The 21,559-nt window shown below is 36.7% G+C and overlaps 1 protein-coding gene across 1 annotated transcript; it reads right to left on the bottom strand.

The window, feature by feature from the left end:
- Positions 1 to 3,689: 3,689 nt before the first annotated feature.
- LOC145771034 (semaphorin-4B-like) lies at positions 3,690 to 15,278 on the bottom strand. The gene is made up of 20 exons (XM_082582776.1): positions 15,176 to 15,278; positions 14,098 to 14,249; positions 13,911 to 13,970; positions 13,680 to 13,787; positions 13,314 to 13,398; positions 13,073 to 13,189; positions 12,613 to 12,779; positions 12,124 to 12,244; positions 11,541 to 11,613; positions 10,753 to 10,935; positions 8,703 to 8,872; positions 8,425 to 8,519; positions 8,075 to 8,268; positions 7,534 to 7,604; positions 6,699 to 7,220; positions 6,210 to 6,458; positions 5,619 to 5,781; positions 5,271 to 5,429; positions 5,052 to 5,137; positions 3,690 to 4,747 (listed from the first exon to the last, which is right to left on the bottom strand). The coding sequence occupies exons 1-20, from the start codon at positions 15,228 to 15,230 to the stop codon at positions 4,665 to 4,667; spliced, it is 2,913 nt and encodes a 970-aa protein (XP_082438902.1). The 5' UTR covers positions 15,231 to 15,278; the 3' UTR covers positions 3,690 to 4,664.
- Between the last annotated feature and the right edge of the window lie 6,281 nt (positions 15,279 to 21,559).

Here is a 21,559-nt window from a genome sequence, read left to right as displayed (position 1 = left end):
CAAAGCCTTGATTGGTTATTCTTGGTAGTTTTGCATACTTGTAGAGGCTCTTGACGCAGGGCCGGTTACCGAGATTGACAGAATAAAGTTTTCCGATTGTTGAAGTCTTGTTGCCGTGAAATTATTCCATTCACTAAGTGCCGCTGAATGGAGAGTAGTCCTGAAATGCGCTGCTTAAGCGCACACCCCGAGAGTCGAACTAGCGCCGCGTGATCTTGAGCCGGCGCGTAACCACTGAGTTAATGGGGCGGATTTGCTGTTACGAAAGGAATAGGAGAAGATTAGGGTATGTGAAAGAAGACCAGCAGACCTGCATAGAGACAAAACAAATAAATCATGATAAATAGCGACACTTATGAATGCAATCATCGATTTAACCTATAATATACACTGGTCTAGGTTACTGCGTGGTACAAGAAACTGCTTGTTTGCACTGAAGTTGCGTCTTTTTTCTGAAACGTGAAAATTTCTATATCGGAACCTGATTAGACATAGGCCTACGAATGATTTTACAATGCATGCAATGCAACTAATGGGATAGATTATACTTACTGTCTTGACATAGGATGATTATCTTCGTTTTGTGACGCGAAAGAGTTATTAAAGTGAAGAATCCACAGCTTCAGCTGCTTGTGTCTGTTGCTTCGATCATGTATCACCGTCACATTCGTGAGCAGATCTTTCTACTTTTTCCTTTACCTCAATATATCTACGCCAGAGGCGTAGCCAACACAAAATTTAGGGGGAATGAGTATTTTTGCACATATCAATAACCCTGTAGGAGTGTAGGAGTCATAGAAAGCGAAGCACCCGAAGAGGAGTCTGGGAGATCCTTCGAAAATTTTTGATAAAATACCTAACCTTTGGATAGGTCTATGTTGCATTTTTCTTAAAAGTGCCTTTATTAGTGAGCCAGGGGATCTCATTGGTACCGGGTCCAAATTCTTCTCTCTCAACCTTCCTGGATAGGTCTGTGGGGGTGTCTCCAGGTGTCTGACGTGATTGTGTTTGTATCTTAAAACATAAAGGGATGCAAGGTTGCCATTCATTCAGTGTTTGAAAAGGGAGTCAAGTAGCGGATCTAAAAAAAACTTAAGAGGGACAGCTGAGTTTTCAAAAAAGAAAAATGTCCTAAAAGAAAATAGACAATGCAAAAGCTTGAGTCCGAAAAAGAAAAATAGGTTGGTGAGGGATCTGATGGAGATTGCACCAGAAAATTGGGACCAAAATTTAACTTAGTTTTGAGTTACCAGCACTTAAAAGTATCAGTTTTGCTTGAAATTAAAAGAAAAATCTGGCATGTTTTTTCTTAAAGTAGCACTGTCTTGGCGAGTAGACTACCGCAGGCTAGTTCTTTTCATTCTTTACAATGGAGAGACATATTTGAGAACCGTTAGCTCAGTGGTTACGTGCGCGGCGCTGGTTCGACTCTCGGGGTGTGCGCTTGAGCAACGCATTTTAGGACTGCTCTCCATTCAGCGGCATCTAGTGAATGGAATAATTCCGCGGCAACATCACTTTAACAATCGGAAACTTCACTCTGCCAATCTCCGTAAATCGGCCCTGCGTTAAGAGCCTCTACAGTAAAGTGGCTCGTTTTTGAACTTTTTTTTTTAATTTTTTCGGGGTAGTGGGGAAATGGTGCCAATGAGTGAGAAAACAATCATGACAAAATTTGAGACTAGTAAAAAATTGTCTTCAGCCTCCTCATGGGGCTCAAAAATCGAAAAATGGGGTCAAAAACGCAATTTTTTTCAAAAATATTTTTAGTTTGGGTAGATACAATATTGTTTAGATATATCTAAATAACCTAAAAACAAAATTGAAGTCATTTGAAGTATTCCTTCAGCTTCCTCACAGCTTCTAAAAATTTCCATTTTCCTGAAAATTTCGCATTTTTGTTTGTGGTTACATAACTACAAACTTCGTCAGTGACATAAATTCAAATAAAAGACGTCACTTTTTCCTACCAAATTAACCCAATTTCATTAAAAAAATGACGCAACAGCTCAGAGCAAGTCTATAAAGAGAAATACAATGACGTTTTAAAGCTGGCAAAATGTCTAACGCAATTATGTATCATGTAACCACCCACAAAAATGCGAAATTTTCAGCAAAATGGAAATTTTCAGAAGCTGTGAGGAAGCTGAAGGAATAGTTCAAATGACTCCAATTTTTTTTTCTTAGGTTAATTAGATATATCTAAACAATATTGTATCTACTCAAACTAAAAATATTTTTGAAAAATATTGCGTTTTTGACCCCATTTCTCAATTTTTGGGCCCCATGAGGAGGCTGAAGACAATTTTTTTACAAATCTCAAATTTTGTCATGATTGTTTTCTCACTCATTGGCACCATTTCCCCACTACCCCGAAAGAATTTTAAAAAAAGTTCAAAAACGAGCCACCCTACTCTACAGTCTACACTCTACAAGATTGCAAAACTACCAGAAATAACCTATCAAGGATTTGTCAGTCCGAAGATGATTCAAAACCAACCAACCCATCAAACATACTTCTTCAGAGAAACTGTTTTTTTAAGTTGATTTCAAAATTTCTGTTGTAAAGTAACTCTTCTTAATTTATTGAAACATAATAGCTTGATGGTACGGTTATCGATCATTTAAACATTTAAAGTCACAACCACTTGCGTCAGAGAAATTAAACGCATGCAAAGGCGCCGTTGGAACTCGAGATCTTGCATCCTCAACAACAACGGGATGTTACGATAGCAAAGGTTGTTGTAACATAAGCATTCTTCTAGAAAACTCACGGACACTGCCATTTGTGTCTGGCATCCATTAGGTTAAACCTTGGTTTCTTATGAAGTATAGCCACTTGCAAAAAAAGCCCTCATTCTAGTTTTTGTGAATAACTGCTTTCCATCAAAGTGGATGTTGCTGTAAAACTGTTGCACACGCACTTTCTACAGTAGTTTCTACATTTTCGAGCATTTCGATTTTGTAGCGAAAGCTCCTCAAAGCAATCACTTTACCGTTTGCAAATATTCGTAAATGTCAAACCATCCTACCAGAGGAGATGTATTGTCGTGACCTTTTATTTTTAGCATGTTTGCATGTTTTACTGCAATTAGTGCAGGAGCGTGAAATGACATTTCTGTTCTGCTCAGAAACGACAGGTGATTTTAGCTTTTCAGGTAATTAGAAAATCAGCTTTTCAATTTGAGCCTTACGTATCGTCTACGAAGCTTCGAATTTTCTTCTTTTTGTTAACAACTATTTTTAAGTTAAGATAAATGGTCATTATCAAAGGGCAGTGGTTTCTTGGTCATTTGTAGGGCAAGCGGTGATCGTGACAGGCAAATGGTTGAACAGGTTTGCGACGTCTCAAGTTCTTTCCTTACATCACTTAAGGGATTTAAAACGTATCCAATGCCTAAACTTTTTTAAGTTGCAAAACCGCTTCAAAGGCGCAAATACTTAGATTTTGTAATGAAACGCTTTCGAATAAAAATTGTGAAATAAAATTATCCTCATGCTAGGCTAATGAACTGTATTCAGTTTCGTTGTGGTTAAGTTATTATAAGTTATGTCAGAGCAATCAGACTGAATTTAACATATTTACCTTAAACTGTTGAAATCATTTTGCTTGTTTTCAATTTTTCTTATCTTCTGACAACTCCAGACAAAACGAAAACTCACTTTCAAACACCAAACAAGTTTTTTGTTCAAAGTGTATATTAAATAAATAAACAAATAAACGCCAGGTTGCGCGTCGGTGATGTCGAAAAGATGTAATATAGATATGCAGTTTTTGCAAAGATTTTCTTTAAATATATTACGCAAACATGCACAACTTGAATAGATACTTTACTGAAGTAAAAAATACTATCAACTAAGGAATCTCTTTTGCTGGAAAAAGCAATTGTCTCAAAAACTTCTTACGCGAATAAATACATAAATCATACAGGATGCTGTGCAGGAAAAGTAAGTGAATTTATGACTGACTTTATTTCTCTGTTCAACTTACTCTTGTAATAAAAAATTAGCAATGCAACTTGACAGTTGTACAGCAATTAACACCGCTTTGTTAGAAGAACTACTTAAGTGACTGCAGACTCTCATCGCTGAGTGGGTATCAGATTCAGAAAGCAAAAGTCAAAATGTTTGATACAATATAGAGTTAAATAACGGACATATTACATTTACTAGATTCCTGTAAAATATGTCAATGTGCAAATGGAATAAACAACAATCGAAGATAAATCGCATGTGCAACAGTAAACGCATTGAATGCGCTCAAAATTATACGAGGGCCTACTGTAGCCTAAATTTGTTTGCATTCAGGTTCAATAGATCTGGAAATAGGTAAGGGTAGAGAAAAAATAAACAATTTGTATTTAAAAGGGAATAACGATGCAGTCAAAACAAAACTTTCGTACTTTTATACGCAGCAAACAATTTTGTGTTTTGAAAGACAAGTGGGCAAACAAAAACGTATTTTTGGTGTAACTGAAGTATTTCAAAGCAACTTTACAACATCCTTCAGCAACTACAGTAGTTGCTGTAATCAATCCTATCTCAACTAGACGTCTTTCGTTTTGTGTAAGTGCTTTGCATGTGCAGATGCCGCGTTGAGCTCTTTGTCAGAACAAATCCCGCGTGCTGCTTCCTCGTGTTATCCAATAACTCATCTTGCCATTTTAACTGTTCTTTCGAACCGGGGATGCTTCTACAAGTCTTGCCGTGTTTCCTGTCTGCGGTGGACTTACTACTGTTTGAGCTCCTAAAAAAACGAAAAAGTTTGTTAAAGCACAGTTGTGATAAATTGAATTTAATTGGGAAACCGCCTGGGTGGTGAAAAAGAAACTATATTGAAAACTAAACGTCTTCGCATCCGGGGACAATTTTTTTTGGATTCATATATTTTTTATGTTGATTTTAAAATATATTTGCATCACACTGAAAGATGTTGCCAATCACGATTTCATTTTGATTTCACTAAAAAAACTGCTTAGTTCATTATTAATTAACTCGCATTGTCAAACAAACTTCGGTTAGAAAAGCAAAGTTGATAAATAGTAACTTACGTTTCAGGCAAAGTGGGCGTCGCACACGGGCGCACGGGATGAGACCCCAGTTCAAACTTGCTGTTATTTCAGTGCAGAATGTCACTCTACAAAATAAAAACTTTGTAAAAATGATTGAAATTATTGCAAGATTCCATATCTTGTTTCGGACAAGCAGTCTGTCACAAACTATAACAAAGAGAAAAAAGGAAATGTCCCAGTAAACAATGAACACCTTACCTTCTTCGGAATCGACTTCTTTGGGTTTCAGGAAACGGCCTGATTTCTCTACCCAACCTTGACCCGTCCACCCACTGCAGAGTGTTGTTGGAATACTTGGTCAGGCCAATCCAGAAATGTCTGGTGGGTTCAAAAGCTCGGATGACTTTATTAACGTATCTGCAAGTAAAAAGCATGTTGAGAACAGAAGCTCTAAAAGTTTGTTTTGTGACGTAAATATAACATGCTAAAGATTTGGGTTGAATCAGCAGTGCCTACAAAATCATGCCACAAGTGAAGTTCTTATTATCGTAACGTATTTCGGCAGCACGCGGTTCGTGCGGTATGACCAGTAACCTACTATTTTACCTCAATTCATCTCGATCTTTGAAGATTGCAAGTTCAGCATCAAGGACTTGACAGATCCTCATGGATTCTTCAAAACTGGCTCGTCGTTTTCCAAGTAGATACTGATTTCCAGTTGCGTTTGATAAAAACCAACTATTTTGGTTGCAGTTCTGGTCTTCTTGTTCTAAAATGGAATTGTTTGTTTAATTGGCTGTATATTCAGTAGAGTTTGTCCGGTAGGCCGTTTAGTAGCAAATTGTTGAATGACTTCGGATGTCCAAGGCATTGTATACCAACATAAGCAATAACAATTTCTAACCAGTACAAAAACTTTGGAGCATACAAGCAATTGGAAGTTAAAAGCAGGTTTACGATGCATTAAATCTAAATTGCAAAAGCGCAAAGCAAAAAAAAACTGCTTGGGACAATCACAGGTGATATAAAAAATTCTATCAGCGTGGCCATGCATTGCGAAGTGTGCCACCTTTGAAACAACAGAAAATAAATATGCAAATAAAAAAATGTGATGACATTCCTCTAAAATTTACATTTTTCTGTGTGCTAGCGTGTTCAACTTATGCAAGTACGATGGTAGTTTGTAAGAAAACCAACCATTATCTTTCTGAAGCTCTGTCAGCTGGCTAATCAGAGTCTCTTGCTTAATTCTTTCTTGGGTCAAGTTGTCCACCATTTGTGACTTGTTCTTGCTCTCTTGGCGCAAGACAGCAATTTGACCGGCCATGGAGCTTTTTCGCAGCTGACATTCTTCCGATGATTCGCTTGTCCTCTTTAGTGCGTTAGTTAGAACCTCTGCTTTATCTTTCGCTTTATCATGCATGGCGGACATTTTTGCTGTCATTGCTGAAAGAAACCGCATGCAAGTGTGACAATTGAGAAGCAAATTAATGCGCCAAAGCCATCATTTTACTGTCAATGACATGATGAAAATGATAAAAACTTTTTAGCAAGTTTTATGCAGCAGCAGCATGCAAATGGTCAAAAAAAAATAAACAAATCAAAAATAATCCTACAAGCAAAAACCAGACAACGTAAGAAAAATAATGAAGCCATTGTTTTAAAGGTAAAATTCGATCAACTTACTTTTCATTGCTGCACTGACGGATTTCACAGCTTCTTGTTTTTCGGTTTCACAAGTGCTATTCAATGTGACGATACGTCTATGTGCAGTTTGCAGTTCGTTGTAGCAGCCATTGACCTGGTTGGTTAGATTATATATTTGTTGACGGCGCCGGTGTAGCAATCGGTCGGTGAGAGCACTGGTCTGTCTCAATTTTCTGACTTCCTTGTCGTATTGTTCCCTGGTCATTCTTCGCTCGACCTCGGATGAAAGTTCAGCCGCTTTACGGAGAACGTAGTTCCTTTGCCGGCGGCAAACGTTCAGTTGGGCCGAGGTATAATCTCGCGCTGATTTACGTTCCTGCGCATCACGTGATGTCTTCTCGATCTGCATGGTTAAATTTCGGATTGTGTCATTTTGTTGCAGCATCTTTACGTTGCAGCTTTCTATTTTCTGGACTTGCTGTTGCATCAAGCTTGCCAACACTTTCATACTGTCATTTCTATCAAGTGTCATGTCTGGAATTGTGGAATCCACTTGTTGAACTGAACAGATACAAACATTGAAGAGTTAAATAGATGAAGTTATGCCGAAAGCGTTTTTTATGATAAGGTTAGTTGCAATGATATTAAGATACCAGTAAATTAAATTTTACTTTAATGGGTTGAACTAACCGACTGTTGCTAGACATACATGTAAATAAAAATGTTTTACTCTCAATACGGTAACCTGTTTCATGTTTTAATAAGTTAAATAAAAGGACTACTACTATATTCCTAGTAGACTATTTTAAAATCTGTTAGATGACCGATGTAAGTATTCGAAAGTATATAACTTACAACCACATTTTACACTTACCCTCAATTGGCGGCGTTGGGTTTTGTGGACAAACAACTTCGTAATTAGAAATGTCAGCAATTTCGGCTGGGCTGTAAAAAAAGATTTAAAATAAGTAATGGTTGTGTCAAAGCCAAGAATGCCTTCCAGTAAACTCATTGACATGTCACAACAAAACGAACAAGCAACCGACCACAAGAAAAGCAATTGAGATTTTTCAATTGCCAGTCTAGCCTCACTAAATGAAGACATACGTGATGGAATACCATGATTATCTCTGCGTGATTGTATCTGTTTTTTTCATAGCGGAAAAAGGGGTAAAAGGGTTAGAATTAGCTGATCGACGCAAACATTAAGTATCGATGCCACACCTCACATTTTAAAATTCCTATTAAGTTTTGGAATTCTTCACAAACCTTGTATTTAAACTAATACGAACATGTCCTACATATCCGTCTACCCAGTTTCTCAAATCACACAGTGAGCCACTGGCCAAATAACATGTCCACTTTCTTTATGTTACAAAAACAAGTTGAAGCAGTTAATTTCTATTTAATCTCACCTTTTGCCGGAAACAGATTCGCAAACGCCGGTCCTTGATAAAGCGCAGTAAGGATCTGCGGCATCTTGGCATTGCTGACAAGTTGTGTACAAAGAACAGGCCGCCAACGGGAGCTGAGTTATCGTTCGGTTTGTGATCACATGCAGATGGTTTCCAGTGATGACCATGTCGATCACACATTCGTTTTTAGCCAACTGCAAAGGAATAGTTTAACATTTCGTAACAAGGTATTGAAAGGTGACATCACAGTTTCAAAAACAACAAAATATTGCAAACTTTTTGCATATGATTATGAATACATACATTTAAGTTTAAAAATGTCAATATTTGTGCCTGAAGTTGTAAGTTACCTGCCCAACTTGAACTTCGATTTGAACATCCGGTAAAGTCCAAGACCGGGGAGGATCAGATGCCTCGTGGACAACTCGTTTCAATAGACCATAGTCTGAAAACGAAGAGATATACTGTAATTTATTTAACTTCTTTCTTTTTATTTTAAATCGGTAATGATTGTGTTTGATAACTTTATCGTGTTTCTGCAAAAACTGGAAGACTTATATCGAAAACTATGATGTTCAGCCAGTACCAAATCAATACAATTAGGCTACTTTCTTCAAAAAAAACTTACTCGTTATCATGTAAAGAACAGTTACAGCTCTTCCAAAAGCACTTTTTTCGCTTGATACTTGGTCTACCACAATGTGTCTGTATCTGATGCCGGCTTCTTGATAGTGAGGTCGATCAAACGAAGGATAAATGCTGCCAAACTTTACAGGGTGCTTTTCACTAAAGGACAGCCTGTAAAAAAACCAAGACGGCTCATTTAGATATTATTGTTGAATCGTGGCGTTTTTTTAACAAGACAAAAAATATTCTATTTGAATATTCGGCATTTGCTAATTTCTATTTATTTACAAGAAATTCATTTTCTTCTTTTATTTTTTGTGCTTTGCCAGAAAGAATATTTCCTCGTTTTTGCACAAACGCTTTTTTATGTAAGAGACTATGCAGTAACAAGCGCAGTGCATGATACAGCAAATCCGACGTATAGCTCTACGTCCACGTAACGTGAAGCTATACTGAGTTTCTTACATACACGTTTTTTGTTCGACCTTATAGACAAAGATACAGACCAACTATAAAATGTAAATGATCTGGACGTCATGCCGACTTAGCAACTTTTTGCATATATTTGGGTTATTTTTTCATGGAAGATATTGCGTCAACTATGTTGCTGGTCATGCTTCTTTATATCAAATTATACTACGTTGACAGACATCATGCTGAGAAGAGTTAGAAATAATCATCGATTTCATCATTACATTGTTTCAAACGTGTGCGCTGCGTATCGTGACACGTGGTTATTATAAAATACAATTCGATTTTGAGTTTCATATGTCTATGGTGACGTTATGGCCTACATGTTTTCAGGTTAAAGAATTTATTTAATGAAAGTTTATCATCTAGCATTGCGTTGCTATGACGATCCCATTTCGGTGCCTTTATGTGAAGCGATGTGGGAATTTTGATTTCAAAATGTTGGAGATATTTTGGTTATACAATTTTGCATGGATTTTTATATTTAGAATGCTTGATCAGCTGATTTAAATTAATTTGAAAAAAAAATTACAAACACTGTCGCAACACAACGCTGGAAGAACCGAAAAATGTTTGTTAATCTGCAGCACTACGTTATTCTGGTTAATTAAAGCCGCTTGCTTTTTTTTAGCTACATTATAACGAGGATAATCTTGTTCAAGATATAACAGCGACAATTGCTACTTTGATGAGAACGTCTCTTTAAAAAGTAGAACGGGTATCTTGCTGTGCAGACACTTGGTGCCGTAGCACTTCCGTGCCAATTCAAAATTTATGTTGTTCCCGCAAGTACTTGACTTTGAGAACCCCACTAAGTACAGGTTTGGTTATGCAATTTTGCAAATTCCGATAAAAAAGTTGCTAATTAAAAGAAAATTGAAATTGTTTGTCGACTTTTTAAAGAATGGAAGTTAAAAATGTTAATTACATCGTAACAATGATCGGCTGTGAAGACCTATGAGGAAGTTTATCAGAAATGCCGATCATAAAACTAACTCCCGAAACTTTTTATCAAACAGATGAAGGCAAACAAATTAATCAGAACTTTTGTGCGCGCATGTTGAAAATATAAACATTGTCAAAAACTTGTTTTAGTTGCACATTGTGTTGGAAAAAGACTCATTGACGTTGAATTTATGTAACAAATATAAAGGTGGAGTGAAGAAAGAAAATGGTATTCTGACATTTTGCATTGCAACACGCATTATTAGGAAATTCTTAAACACATACCAAAACAGCTTGTTTATCCAAATTGTATGCACGATTTCAAACCAACTTGTAATCATGAAAATGATCAAAGAAACATTTGTCGAACAATGTTTTTCAAAGATGTTCGAGGATAAAAGCGAGCACATATTACGCAATCAGGCTATATATTTGCTATTTATGCACGATATGGATGAAACAGCTTATAAAAGCAATATTACAACTTATAAATATAACTGGTCGTGAAGAAGTTAAGCATAAAATGAAACCATCAGACATTTGCACAGCTGTGGTTGCGGTACAACTTAATAAAACTCTTTTCATTGTACCTTAATTTGTGGCCAAAGAAACAAATATAAATGCAAGAAACCCACCTGGAATGGCTAAGATCTCTTGTCTCCCCCACACAATTGCCAGGCTCCCATTCTTTCATGCCGGTAAAGTTCGATTTCGGACCGCGTTGCATTTGCTGCCTGTTCCAGTACTGGTTGGTCGCAAGTGACCTTTTCACTTCGCTCATGTTGAACGCGCACACAGCAGTTCCGGCGATTGCTCCGCTGTTGAAAATTAAAAGGATATTTTTATATAAGTCATGACTAAAATTTTCATGTCTAAGTGCTTGTTGGAAGATATCAACTTTTAATGCTAGAAATAAAACAGATTCAACAACACTGCCATTATTTTACATGGCAAAGAAATAAGTTCAAGAGTTAGATTTAAAACAAATCACGACGCGTATTTGCTTAAACTTGATGTTGCACGAACGTATTGGTGGCTAGCAATATTTACACTGGATTGCAATATCTTTGTAAATATCTGATCTTATCTAGGTCGGCGATTGGAATCTTACATATACAACTGAGTAATAATTGGAAGCTGAATTCTTAAAAAATCAATAAAAACAAGCTGCGGTGATCAAGAACATTACCAGCGAACGTTTAAACTAAACATCAACTTTTATGCCAATAAGGCGTTTAAATATTTCCACATAGAAATTCTCAAAAGCTTCTATTTGTTTTTGCTCTAGAAACAATGTTTCTATTTTTAAAGTCTGACTTTAAGAAGAATTGCTTTGTTTAGAGAGCAATAAACCAAATTTTGTGGGTTCAGCAAAAAACAACTGAAAAATAGAACAGGCCTATTGTTATTGGCAATGACTTACGTTGGCATGGTGAATATTCCAAACACAGTCGGACTCGTTGGATCATTGGGGTCTTCAAGAATAAAAGTGGATTCTGAAAAAGCGAAGAAATTGTTAAGATTTTGTCGCGTGTACTCTACAAAATAATGTTAATTGCAGACAAAATTTCTTCGAGGAATGCAGACTGCAAGCGGCATGTTTTTTTGTTCGTTTCAAAACAAAAAAAAAAGACAAAAATACCGTGAGACAAATGTTGCCTAAGTTCACAGACGAAAAATCAACCACATATAAGGAAAGAGGTGCATCTTCGGTGTCCCTATTTAACAAGTCGACGCAATTAATCAAAAATCGTTGGAAGAAATTGTTGCGCGACCTATCAGGTGTGCATTCCTAATGTAATTACAGTTACAAGCAATTAGGCGACCCCGAGAAACTAATTTCTTGGCAAAGCTGACTGCTTAAATTATAATAATATTTCGAGTGCAGTAACAACAAATGACCGTGATGAGAAAAGCAGGAGCAATTTTGTTTATTTTTGATCGCGTAGTACGCCTGTTGCTTAAATACAAAAAATCCATAGAAACAGTACGAAAAATTCACCTACCTAGATGAGTGTACCGAAACACAGCACCATCTGCGTCAGGCTTGGAATGGCACTCAATGCTCATCTTGGTAAAAGTGGCGAATTTTCTATGCAGCACATACCTTGTGCCACCATGGTCATTCTGAATAAATAAAACATAAACAGGTAGTATTTAGTAAGAGTCCATTAGAGAAATAAACTTTGATTTCACTGTGGATTAAACTTGACAGTTATTCACGCATTGTAACATGTCATAGCAACATTTTCTCGCAACCACCACTTATGCATATGTTCAATTCTTGGTATTTCGCTTCCAGAAATATCAATGCACAGCTATGAGTTCATGTGAAGGTACAGGTGACCGATAAATGCCTTTCGCAACGTTGCTGCTACCACTTGAAATTTCACGTTTTGTTCAAAGAGAAAATATTGCAATCAGTTTGGTTCGCGACTTTGCGTGAATGATTTGCATCTCTGTATTTAAATCAAACAAGCTAATCCAATTCTTACCACGCAGACAGTCGCCACCCTGGAAACTACGTTTCGCTGTTCGGGATCAGTTGCCATGCCGTACATGTAGGGCTGGAACTCTTCGGCTTTTTCTCGGAAAAAAACCATCACTTTGTCGTGGGCTGGGTCTCTATTTTTGATATGATGACCATCCAGAAAAATGGGATCTGTTAATTAAATTTCCCCAAGTTAGTGCCAAGCATGATGGTGCAAATGTACAAGATTGAGTTGATGAACAAAGTGACCTTTATGCTCTAATCTCTTCATTTATATTTTTTACACCAAAAAATGACATAATCTAGTGCATGCCAAAATCGAAAGTGAAACTTGTTACAGTTTAACACTTATGTTCCTTAAAACCCCAAAAGAAGAAGTTTTTCTATTATAGTTTTCTTGTTTCAGTGGACACTTGCAGTCGTCATCATTGCGTCATCTCTAGATGATGAAAACTGGCACTCACCATTCAACCAGTACTTGTCGTTTTCTTCCGTGCGCAAAGTGATTCCATTTAGAGTCCTTGACAGGATACCATCGTTGCCTTGCATGTTTCCCAACGTGGCAGTGAATAGAGTTTGGTCTGAAAGAGCAGGTCACAAATGTTAACGCTTGCAAGAGAGAATGCAAAGTTTATCAGTTATCACATTAATGCGACTTTACAGTTTTTTTTCAAGGTTGCATAATCTTTTTTTTTTTTTACTTACTTGCCATCACAGACACAGTAGACACATAGGGATCGAATGGCGTTTTCCATCTACCGTTTTCCATATCCCCGACTCTGGTGAACGTCTGAAGAGCATTTTTGAATCAAGTTTTGCACAAAAAAGGATTGAAAATTTCGCAAACAAAATCTCTTCAGTGTCATGATTCTAAATTTATCAAAAGCATGACTTTGAAGCAATTAATTTTTAGAGCTGTAACTATGCCATGCACGATTTCACCTGACAGTATATTTTTTTGGTAGTACGGAAATACGCAAGAAGCCATTTTTAAACAATATCATTAAAATGTCCAATTTTTAGTGAAATAAAAGTCCAACTGCTTTCATTTGCGTGTTAAACTTTTCGTACCTCTTTCTCGATAAACGTGCAGGTGGGTTCATAAGCCATGGTGCCGCAAGCATAAAGATGAGAACTATTTGAAGCCAAGACAACCCCGATGTTGTTTTGACAAAGCATCTGAAAAGATCAAAAGATCAAGATGAAAACAAAACCCACCAAAACCCAAACAAGGAGCCAATTGTTCTCATCAAACCATAGCAAAGTGTTACGTCACTTACTGATTACTTTTCCATGTCTTACCTCGTCGTCATGGTAGCTCAAACAGGTCTCTTGGTCAACGGGTTCAGGGGCCCATACAAGCTGAAAAAAGCAATGATAAAAGTGACTAAGGACATTTTATTGCGTTGAAGCAACAGAATTATTGTGTCACAAATAGTTGTTTTTTTAGTTTCGAATCGATTTACAACCAAACTTGCGATTCACAAACCTGTCTCAGGGGCTCGTTGATGTTGGCCGGATCAAATTCGCAAATTGTATTCACTCCTCCAGTGTAGAGCCTGTTTGTTTCTACATCATAAAAACTTGTTCGGAAGTCTGATGTTGAATCGAAAGTTGGCCACGATGGTTGCTGATGGTTGACTAAAAAAATAAAAAAATTTACATCGTCTGAAGAATGCGTCTGAATGAACCGTTTAATCCGAAGCGAAATGAAGCAATAGAAGGGAAATGTGCATCCAAAGCAAGTTAGTTTCAAAATACCTTCGTTTTGAACGATTTTCAAATTTTTAAAGTTTTAGCCTAAAATCATAGGACAGTTCATTGCCTCCCCCCCCCCCCAAAAAAAAAAGAAACTGCTTTACGTTTCCTATTGACACCTTATGCTAAATTTGATATATTTCAATACGTTAGCTATTTCATTGCTGGAAGTGAGATTAAAAAAATTCAAAAGTTGTGTTTTTTGCAACCATTATAGCCTATGCGTTTTTCAGTTCTCGTGCGCAATTATTTAAAACGAAATTTCGCACGAAGCTGCTAGGTCCATAGTCTTACAGGGAAATAAAACGAATAAGTTATTTAAGGAAATTAGTAAAAATACTGTATTAGGCCAACATCTATGTTAGAACAGTCACGCCTGAGGAAGTCAAGTGTTACCCGTTTTCAGAACTGCTATGACCATTCATTAAAAATAAAATTTACACTTTAAAGCATTACTAGCCGTTGATGTTTTGCGTTTCTGGATACATCTCTTGAGCCGTTGATGACCAATAATACCAGGCTTTTATTGAATATAATTCTTTCAACATCGGCGGTATGTCAGAGAAAAAAATGTTGTGTTTGTTTTGTGAAGGTACATTAACATACGACTGATTTTGCCAGAGATATTTTGTGGTAGGAATATAATTCTGCAACAAAGGACCAGACGCTTCGTTTCATGTCATGTTTCACCTTGCTACGCGATACCAGAGAGAAAAGATGACAATTTGAATTTTTATTGAGCAAACGCATTGATCACAAACTTAGACGGAAATATTGAAATAAACTTATAGAAATTTTACAATTCTTACCTTGGGCAAATGAAAAGGAAAGCAGAGAGAAAAGCGAAAATATCACTTGTAACATGTTGTCAGAAAACGTAATGACTAATGATGTAAAATATTTCTAAGTTTATTTTTATTTCCTGTGTACCAGTTTCATTTATTTTGATCAAACTGAGTTCTGTCCTGGGAACAAAATATTCAACGGTTAGATATGAAAAGTCTGCAGAGTAGAATATCAGAGTTATGGACAAGTATAGACTGGTGGACATTTTAAACATCCTGCATTTAACTTTTGTGAATTCTTATGCTAAGCTGACTCCTTTCTCGAAAATCGAAACACGAAGTACAACCAAAAACATTAATTTTATCTTTACTTTCCAGAACTGATCACCATTTGAAGTTCCACTGTTAACATGTGCTGTACAGTGTTTACATTTTCCTTGAGAAAAGATTGTTACAACCACTTGATGGAGATTGTTAAGTATTTTCTCAGCGTAGTTTTTGCCTCAGTCTAATTATAATTAGTTTTGAAAGCCTGACCGCAAATTAAAGAGTTTCGACCTCTCGACATAACAAACGAAGCAGGACATTGCTTGCTACGTAATCCAACAAAAACAAGCTGCATCAGATTCAAACTCAATTGACGACCACTTCAAACACACATTCTTTACCAGGTCGGCTTATGCTGGTCTCGGATGTCCTTCGCAAGCATGCCTGATAAGTTGCACGCCTTGAGCTCGACTAATTTTATGGACCAGCGCGAAGGCTTTTTAAAGCTGAAAGCCTTTTTTTCTTTTTGGTCATCACCAATCAGGTCCGACTTTACACCATATGACATATGTCAAGCTTGCAATTAAATGACTTTTGATTTGTTCTTGCAGACAGGTAGATTTTGCAGAATTTTATGAAAACTAGCTCTGAGTTGCGCCATCTCCAATGCAGAGTGTTAACGATTATCCTGCTCTGTATTTAAGCGGTGCCTTGCTGATTATTCTGGATACAATCAAAAGAAATTGGTTGTTTTACAACGAATTATGTCGCACAATGGATACTGCGCCTTATTATAATGACGTAGAAACGATGGCTGATTAAAAGGAAGGCAAAATTAATTGCTTCATTTGACTTCCTTTGTAGAAACTATTTAAAGTATAGGTTTACAATCCCAACCCTTTTGATATAAATTATGAAAATCACACAACAACGATGAAGCTACGGAGTCTATTCATCTATTGAAACAAATGTTGATCACCAGAGAAGCAAAATTTAATTCACATAGGCTATTGCTAAAAATAATTTTCGTACTATTATAACTTTTTGCAAAAATGAATCGGCAAGAAACAGCAGCATCCGAAATGCGAACCAATCTTGAATTAAACAGGTAAACCTCGGTTTAAAATCGAATCATCTGGAATCTAACAAATTAATTTAAAATTGAGTAGGCTGCATCAGAACATACATTTATCAATAAAATGTGACGAGAAACAATTCCACTATTTGTTACACTCATGTTAAGACGTCGTGACAGTTAATACATTCCTCACCTGCGTATATCACCTAAAATGGGTGTCAGTGTGACAAAATGCTGCTTTCTTAAATGCTTCAAGCTGCATTGCAGTCCATTAGGGTGAAAAGGGTATTTAACATTACCATGCATTACATTGAAAATTCTAATTTTATAAATGTTATTGCGTTATTGAAAGATTATGTTCGGTTGGTTTAAATAACTTCCGATGACAAATCACCTGAAAGAAACGTTTCTATAATAAACGATGCGCCCTGACTCCAGGAAAATCGATGGGCAACCTGGGAAAAGCGATTCTGGGAAAACTGACGATCGACTTTTAAGAAACGGATACAATAAAAAGAATCGTAAAAGGCGTCGCAAGATGGATTCAAACTGAGCTAACTTTTACAAAAATATAACTTTTTAAGCTTTGCGTAAGCAACCCACAGCAGTACACAATACACATTCCTACAACGTACCTCGTACGGAGTCAAAACACATACATATAGTCCGAGGGCAGAGATGGTTGACCTTGCATTGTTGTAATAATTTTTTTTTACTGAAAATACAGACCTTGGCTACCAAAATCAACAGTAAAAGAAACTTAATACAGCAATGCAAGGTTAAGAGGAAAAATGGCAGTTGGCTCCCAGACAAATAAGGTAAGTAAGAAGATTTAATGAGCAAATAACAAAGTTTTAAACAATTAAACCATCTCAAATGTGTTTAAAAATCTCGTAAATTGTTGCAGAAAATAGTTTAATTGTGTCAGTCAGTTTTTTTGGGTTGATCAAAACAAAAACAGTTTTACAATTTTTCCATAGGAACCTTTTCTAGGCTATTGCGCAACGCTCAAAGGAACCGAAACTACATTTCGTTTGAAAAATTTTTGAGTGTGGTTTTATTTCAGTTAGTGAACAACTTTATGTTTGTTTGACTCAAATACTGTAGTTTCGTTTTGTTGCAGGTTTGAAAAGAAAAATGGAATCTAGAGAAATATCAGAATACAGAAAGAGCCGTCGTTCCAACGGCGTAGTCTAGCTACCATGTCCTTCAAGTGAAAATAATAACAATGTGTTTTTATATAGTGCTTTGCTATACATCACAGATATGCGTCGCCCTCAGCACTTTGCAAAGAAGAACATGTCAGCGCTGCCATGTAGAGGCTTGGCCAAATACATTTATACCTTAAACCTATTCCTTTGCTGAGTGCCAAGCAGGAATCAGTTTTAGTAATACTGTACTTTAAAAAATATGTGGGGTGACAGAGTATCAAAACCACTTCTACTGATTTAAAGTGTCTAGGGCTTACAAATGCAAAAACACTGTTTCGAAACGATAATTTTCGACAAAGGATTTGGATTAGCTTGGAGCAAAAATATAGTTTTTTACCATCCGTGTAGGTGAAACAGGCTGTTAAGGATTCAGATAGTAATAACTATATTTAATTTAATTCGCTCTGCTTTGCTTTTTTGCTTAGCATTGAGCACTTTTTGTAGTATTAATAGTTTTTATTGTGAAGAAGAAGCGTTCTTCCCAGCCATCAGCACAAGGCTGAGCACTCACTAGTACAGCGAGCAGCAGGTGCGATTCGCTAACCATAACGGTGTAGCTTCCACGCTAGCCCAGCCCAGCCTCATGGGCGAAACACGTGTCTATCGCTGTCAACTCTTGCTACAATCGGCTGTCCAGAAACTTATAGTTTTTATTGTTTTAGTTTTCACCATTATGTTTTCCATTGTTTACATTGCTTTTTCCCGTCTTATAGAATGCCAATGATCTTGCAACAAGCAACAATGCAAATTATTGTTCATTCCACTTTCCTATAGAAATCTGTCCCGAACTACGTTTTTAATTTCTCTCGCTATGAGGTGATTGGCAGCCATGCTTACAACCTTGCAAATTAAGAAATAAACATTTCCAAGATGGCAACTGTTGCATCGGACATCCCATTGGACAGTCAACCTGTCGTGCTTGAATTTAGACTAGATCAAATCGATTTCGTTTTTAGTTACTTTCTTTGGAGTTGATTGACGTAGAGAGGCACTTTAATCGACATCTCTTCTTGAGTGCTTTATTGAGTTGATGAGTTAATCCTATTTTTCTGCCCTAAAATGCAAATTTGATAAGCTTTTCGTGACTTTCTGATCACTTATCACTCATTTCTTATCACACATGTACTGTAGGTTATTCTTCTATCGAATTTAGTCCTTTGCCGTATTGAGTTGTGTTCTACGAACTTCACCTGAGCTAGGGTTGTTCAATGTTTGCAAGTGGTAATATGATTTGACTTTAATAAAACGAACAGTTTGAATGGATATGCGGGTACATGTTGGGAATTGTGCTAAATTTGTGTTTTGAGCGTTGCTTTAACCTAAAACCAAACATAAAAAATCCCGTTATGGTCTATGGTCGAACCCACGCAACAACCTCAATCGGCTTGATTCACCTTGTAACCGGATGAAACCAGTTGACCGAATACGGGAAAGTGACCTGCTGGTCAATCAGCATGACTTTTGCGTGGCTTTGTTTCACTGAAATGTGACGTCAGTCGAAAGAGTTATTAGTAACGTCACGATGAGCTCACAATGCTAGTTTCCATGCAGATACGTTTTTACATTGTAGAATATTTTCTTTGGAACAGAATTGTATTAGCAAGTGGTTAATATCCGATCAGATAGTGTTCCCATTACTTGCAACAGGCTTGTCGTCAGTTCCAAGTCTGGTCACATCGAAAACTTCATTGTGACCAAAGTTGTCTTGATTGTGGACTTTTAATAGGTAAGGCAGTAGGGGAAATCGGTTGCTTACACTACGTAAACCTAACAAAATATGCAATTTTACCATTGCAGGTTTTTGAAATGCAAAGCTATTTTCGCAGTACTCGAACCTCGAACCACTAATCGAGCACAGAAGAAATGGAAAGAAATGAAAGTCTTTGCACCTTAAGTTTGTTTATGATACGCTTGGATGTCTCTGCCAAAGATGTCCTGAAACGACTCAATCACCCATGGCCGGCGTTGAATGATTCCATGCTAAGGTGTATAAAAAGAGGATGGTACAACTTCAGCCATATGTGAATGCAATCACTGCAATGTATCGGAAGACCTACGATGTCAGCACCAATAGTAAAATCCATATGGTTTGCGTGAAATGAATAGAAAAATAACACAATGGCTGCTTGATATTTGCCTTGATGTCTAATCCAAGTCACTCCCACCTAAAGGTGATAAAAAGCGGAACCCCTCAAGCATCCCAAAGGCTTGCAGTTTGTACAAAGTATAATGTAGTTACCACGCAGTTAGATTTATCAAGATGAATTGTCAACAAAAAATGTTTTACTTTTATTGCTATTTAAGGCCATTTAATCAGAAAAGATTAAAGTGAGCATAAGTTCCCTTCAAGAAAGTTCTGATTCACTAAATAAAATGCATCATTACAAGCAAGATTGTTAATTTCCAACTCTGTTGTTGAAACCACATTAAAAAAGAATGTATTGATTTCGTTCTAAATACGTTTGACTAATGAAGAAGATGAACAGATAGATGAGAAGATAATGAGAGAATAAGATTTCATCGCATCACAAATACGTCTAATGCGCAACTGTAATCACAATCAGTTACTTTCTCCCTATCTTTTTCCTCTCGATATCTTAACCAGACTAATCCATTCCACCGTAGGGGATGAAAGTGGACGTTGTTTTCAACACTCAATCGGGTCTGCTATTGAAAGAGAATTGCTTTGTTAGACATCATCCGTCTCTAAACTAAAGTACTGGCTAACACAATTTTGTCCTGGCTCAACTTTTGTCTTTTTGTACTCAGCTTTTTTTTGCATATTTTTTCTAAATAGCAACTTAATGTAATATTGAACACCACACAACGAAATACGAAAGGTCTTAAAGTTTGGCTCTGATAGAAAAACGTGAATTTATTATAAAGCCGTAAGGACAAAATAATGTGAGGTTTTGTGATTCATGCACTGAATCAGAGAGAAAACAAAATACCAGCGCAAGAAACGTAACCGCAATCACTGGGTCATCCTAGATTGTAAGAGAGACAAGGTTTGAGACAAAAATGACACGATTTCAAAGACAACTTTACGAGAAAAATAATTTATATTTTGTTTGTCGCGATTGTTTTCAAACAACTGTTGGAAATTACCAGCAGCAGCCGAAAAATATCAAAAATAATGGAATGATTTCGAATGCTAGAAAACTCTTATTATTTAACGATGCTTGTAGCGTGTATACATTAGGAATATTTTTAGTTTTTTTCTACACAAAACACCATTTTTGGCTAAAGTATCAGGACCTACGTCTGATTATCAAGCTCGAAGTTTCAAGCGTTCCAAGAAAGAACTACTGCGAAAAATCGTTACGTCACTAAAACGCAAAGAAAGGCCACAAAGCGTGGGCTGCTCCAAATCTGACTGACTTGAACGAAACCTTTCAAGCAGCGATAACTAATTTGGTGAAAACGTTTTCTTGGGCCTGGGTGCATCTTCGCCCTTTTCTCAAAAGTATTAACAATATTCGATTGAAATTATTAGCTTTTTGATTGAGGAAATGAATATTGTGATTATCCGCCAACAAGTCGGCATGTGAAGACGGATGTGAATATTTTTGCAAGGCCGGAGTTATCAATGATAATTGGCAGGTGCGTTTGAAATGATGGCTTCAATCTTGTTTTCAGATGAATTAACTCTAAATGGTCAATTTTAGCATTTTAGGTTCGTCGCTTTACGAACGTAGTTCCTTCAACAACATTGCTGAAAGTTCTGTTCAGATATGTTGCTTCGACGTCAAATGATAAAACATTAGTACAAATTGTACATAAAATTGAATGAAAAATATAATTTTTTTTCTTCTCACCAAGATCACGCATTGCCTTAATAGCACGTTGAAA

The sequence above is a fragment of the Aplidium turbinatum genome, chromosome 5 (genome assembly GCF_918807975.1).
Source record: "Aplidium turbinatum chromosome 5, kaAplTurb1.1, whole genome shotgun sequence".
NCBI classification, from domain to species: domain Eukaryota; kingdom Metazoa; phylum Chordata; class Ascidiacea; order Aplousobranchia; family Polyclinidae; genus Aplidium; species Aplidium turbinatum.
Note: the sequence above shows the minus strand (reverse complement) of the source record. Positions and strands in the feature narration are given on the sequence as shown.

Excerpts from the sequence above, each read along its gene's own strand:
- LOC145771034 (XM_082582776.1), bottom strand. The coding sequence starts at position 15,230 with ATGTTACAAGTGATATTTTCGCTTTTCTCTCTGCTTTCCTTTTCATTT. Across the intron at positions 13,190-13,313 it reads TACTGTGTCTGTGATGGCAA|ACCAAACTCTATTCACTGCC; the intron begins GTAAGTAAAAAA and ends CTGCTCTTTCAG. Across the intron at positions 7,221-7,533 it reads CCCAACGCCGCCAATTGAGG|TTCAACAAGTGGATTCCACA; the intron begins GTAAGTGTAAAA and ends GTATCTGTTCAG.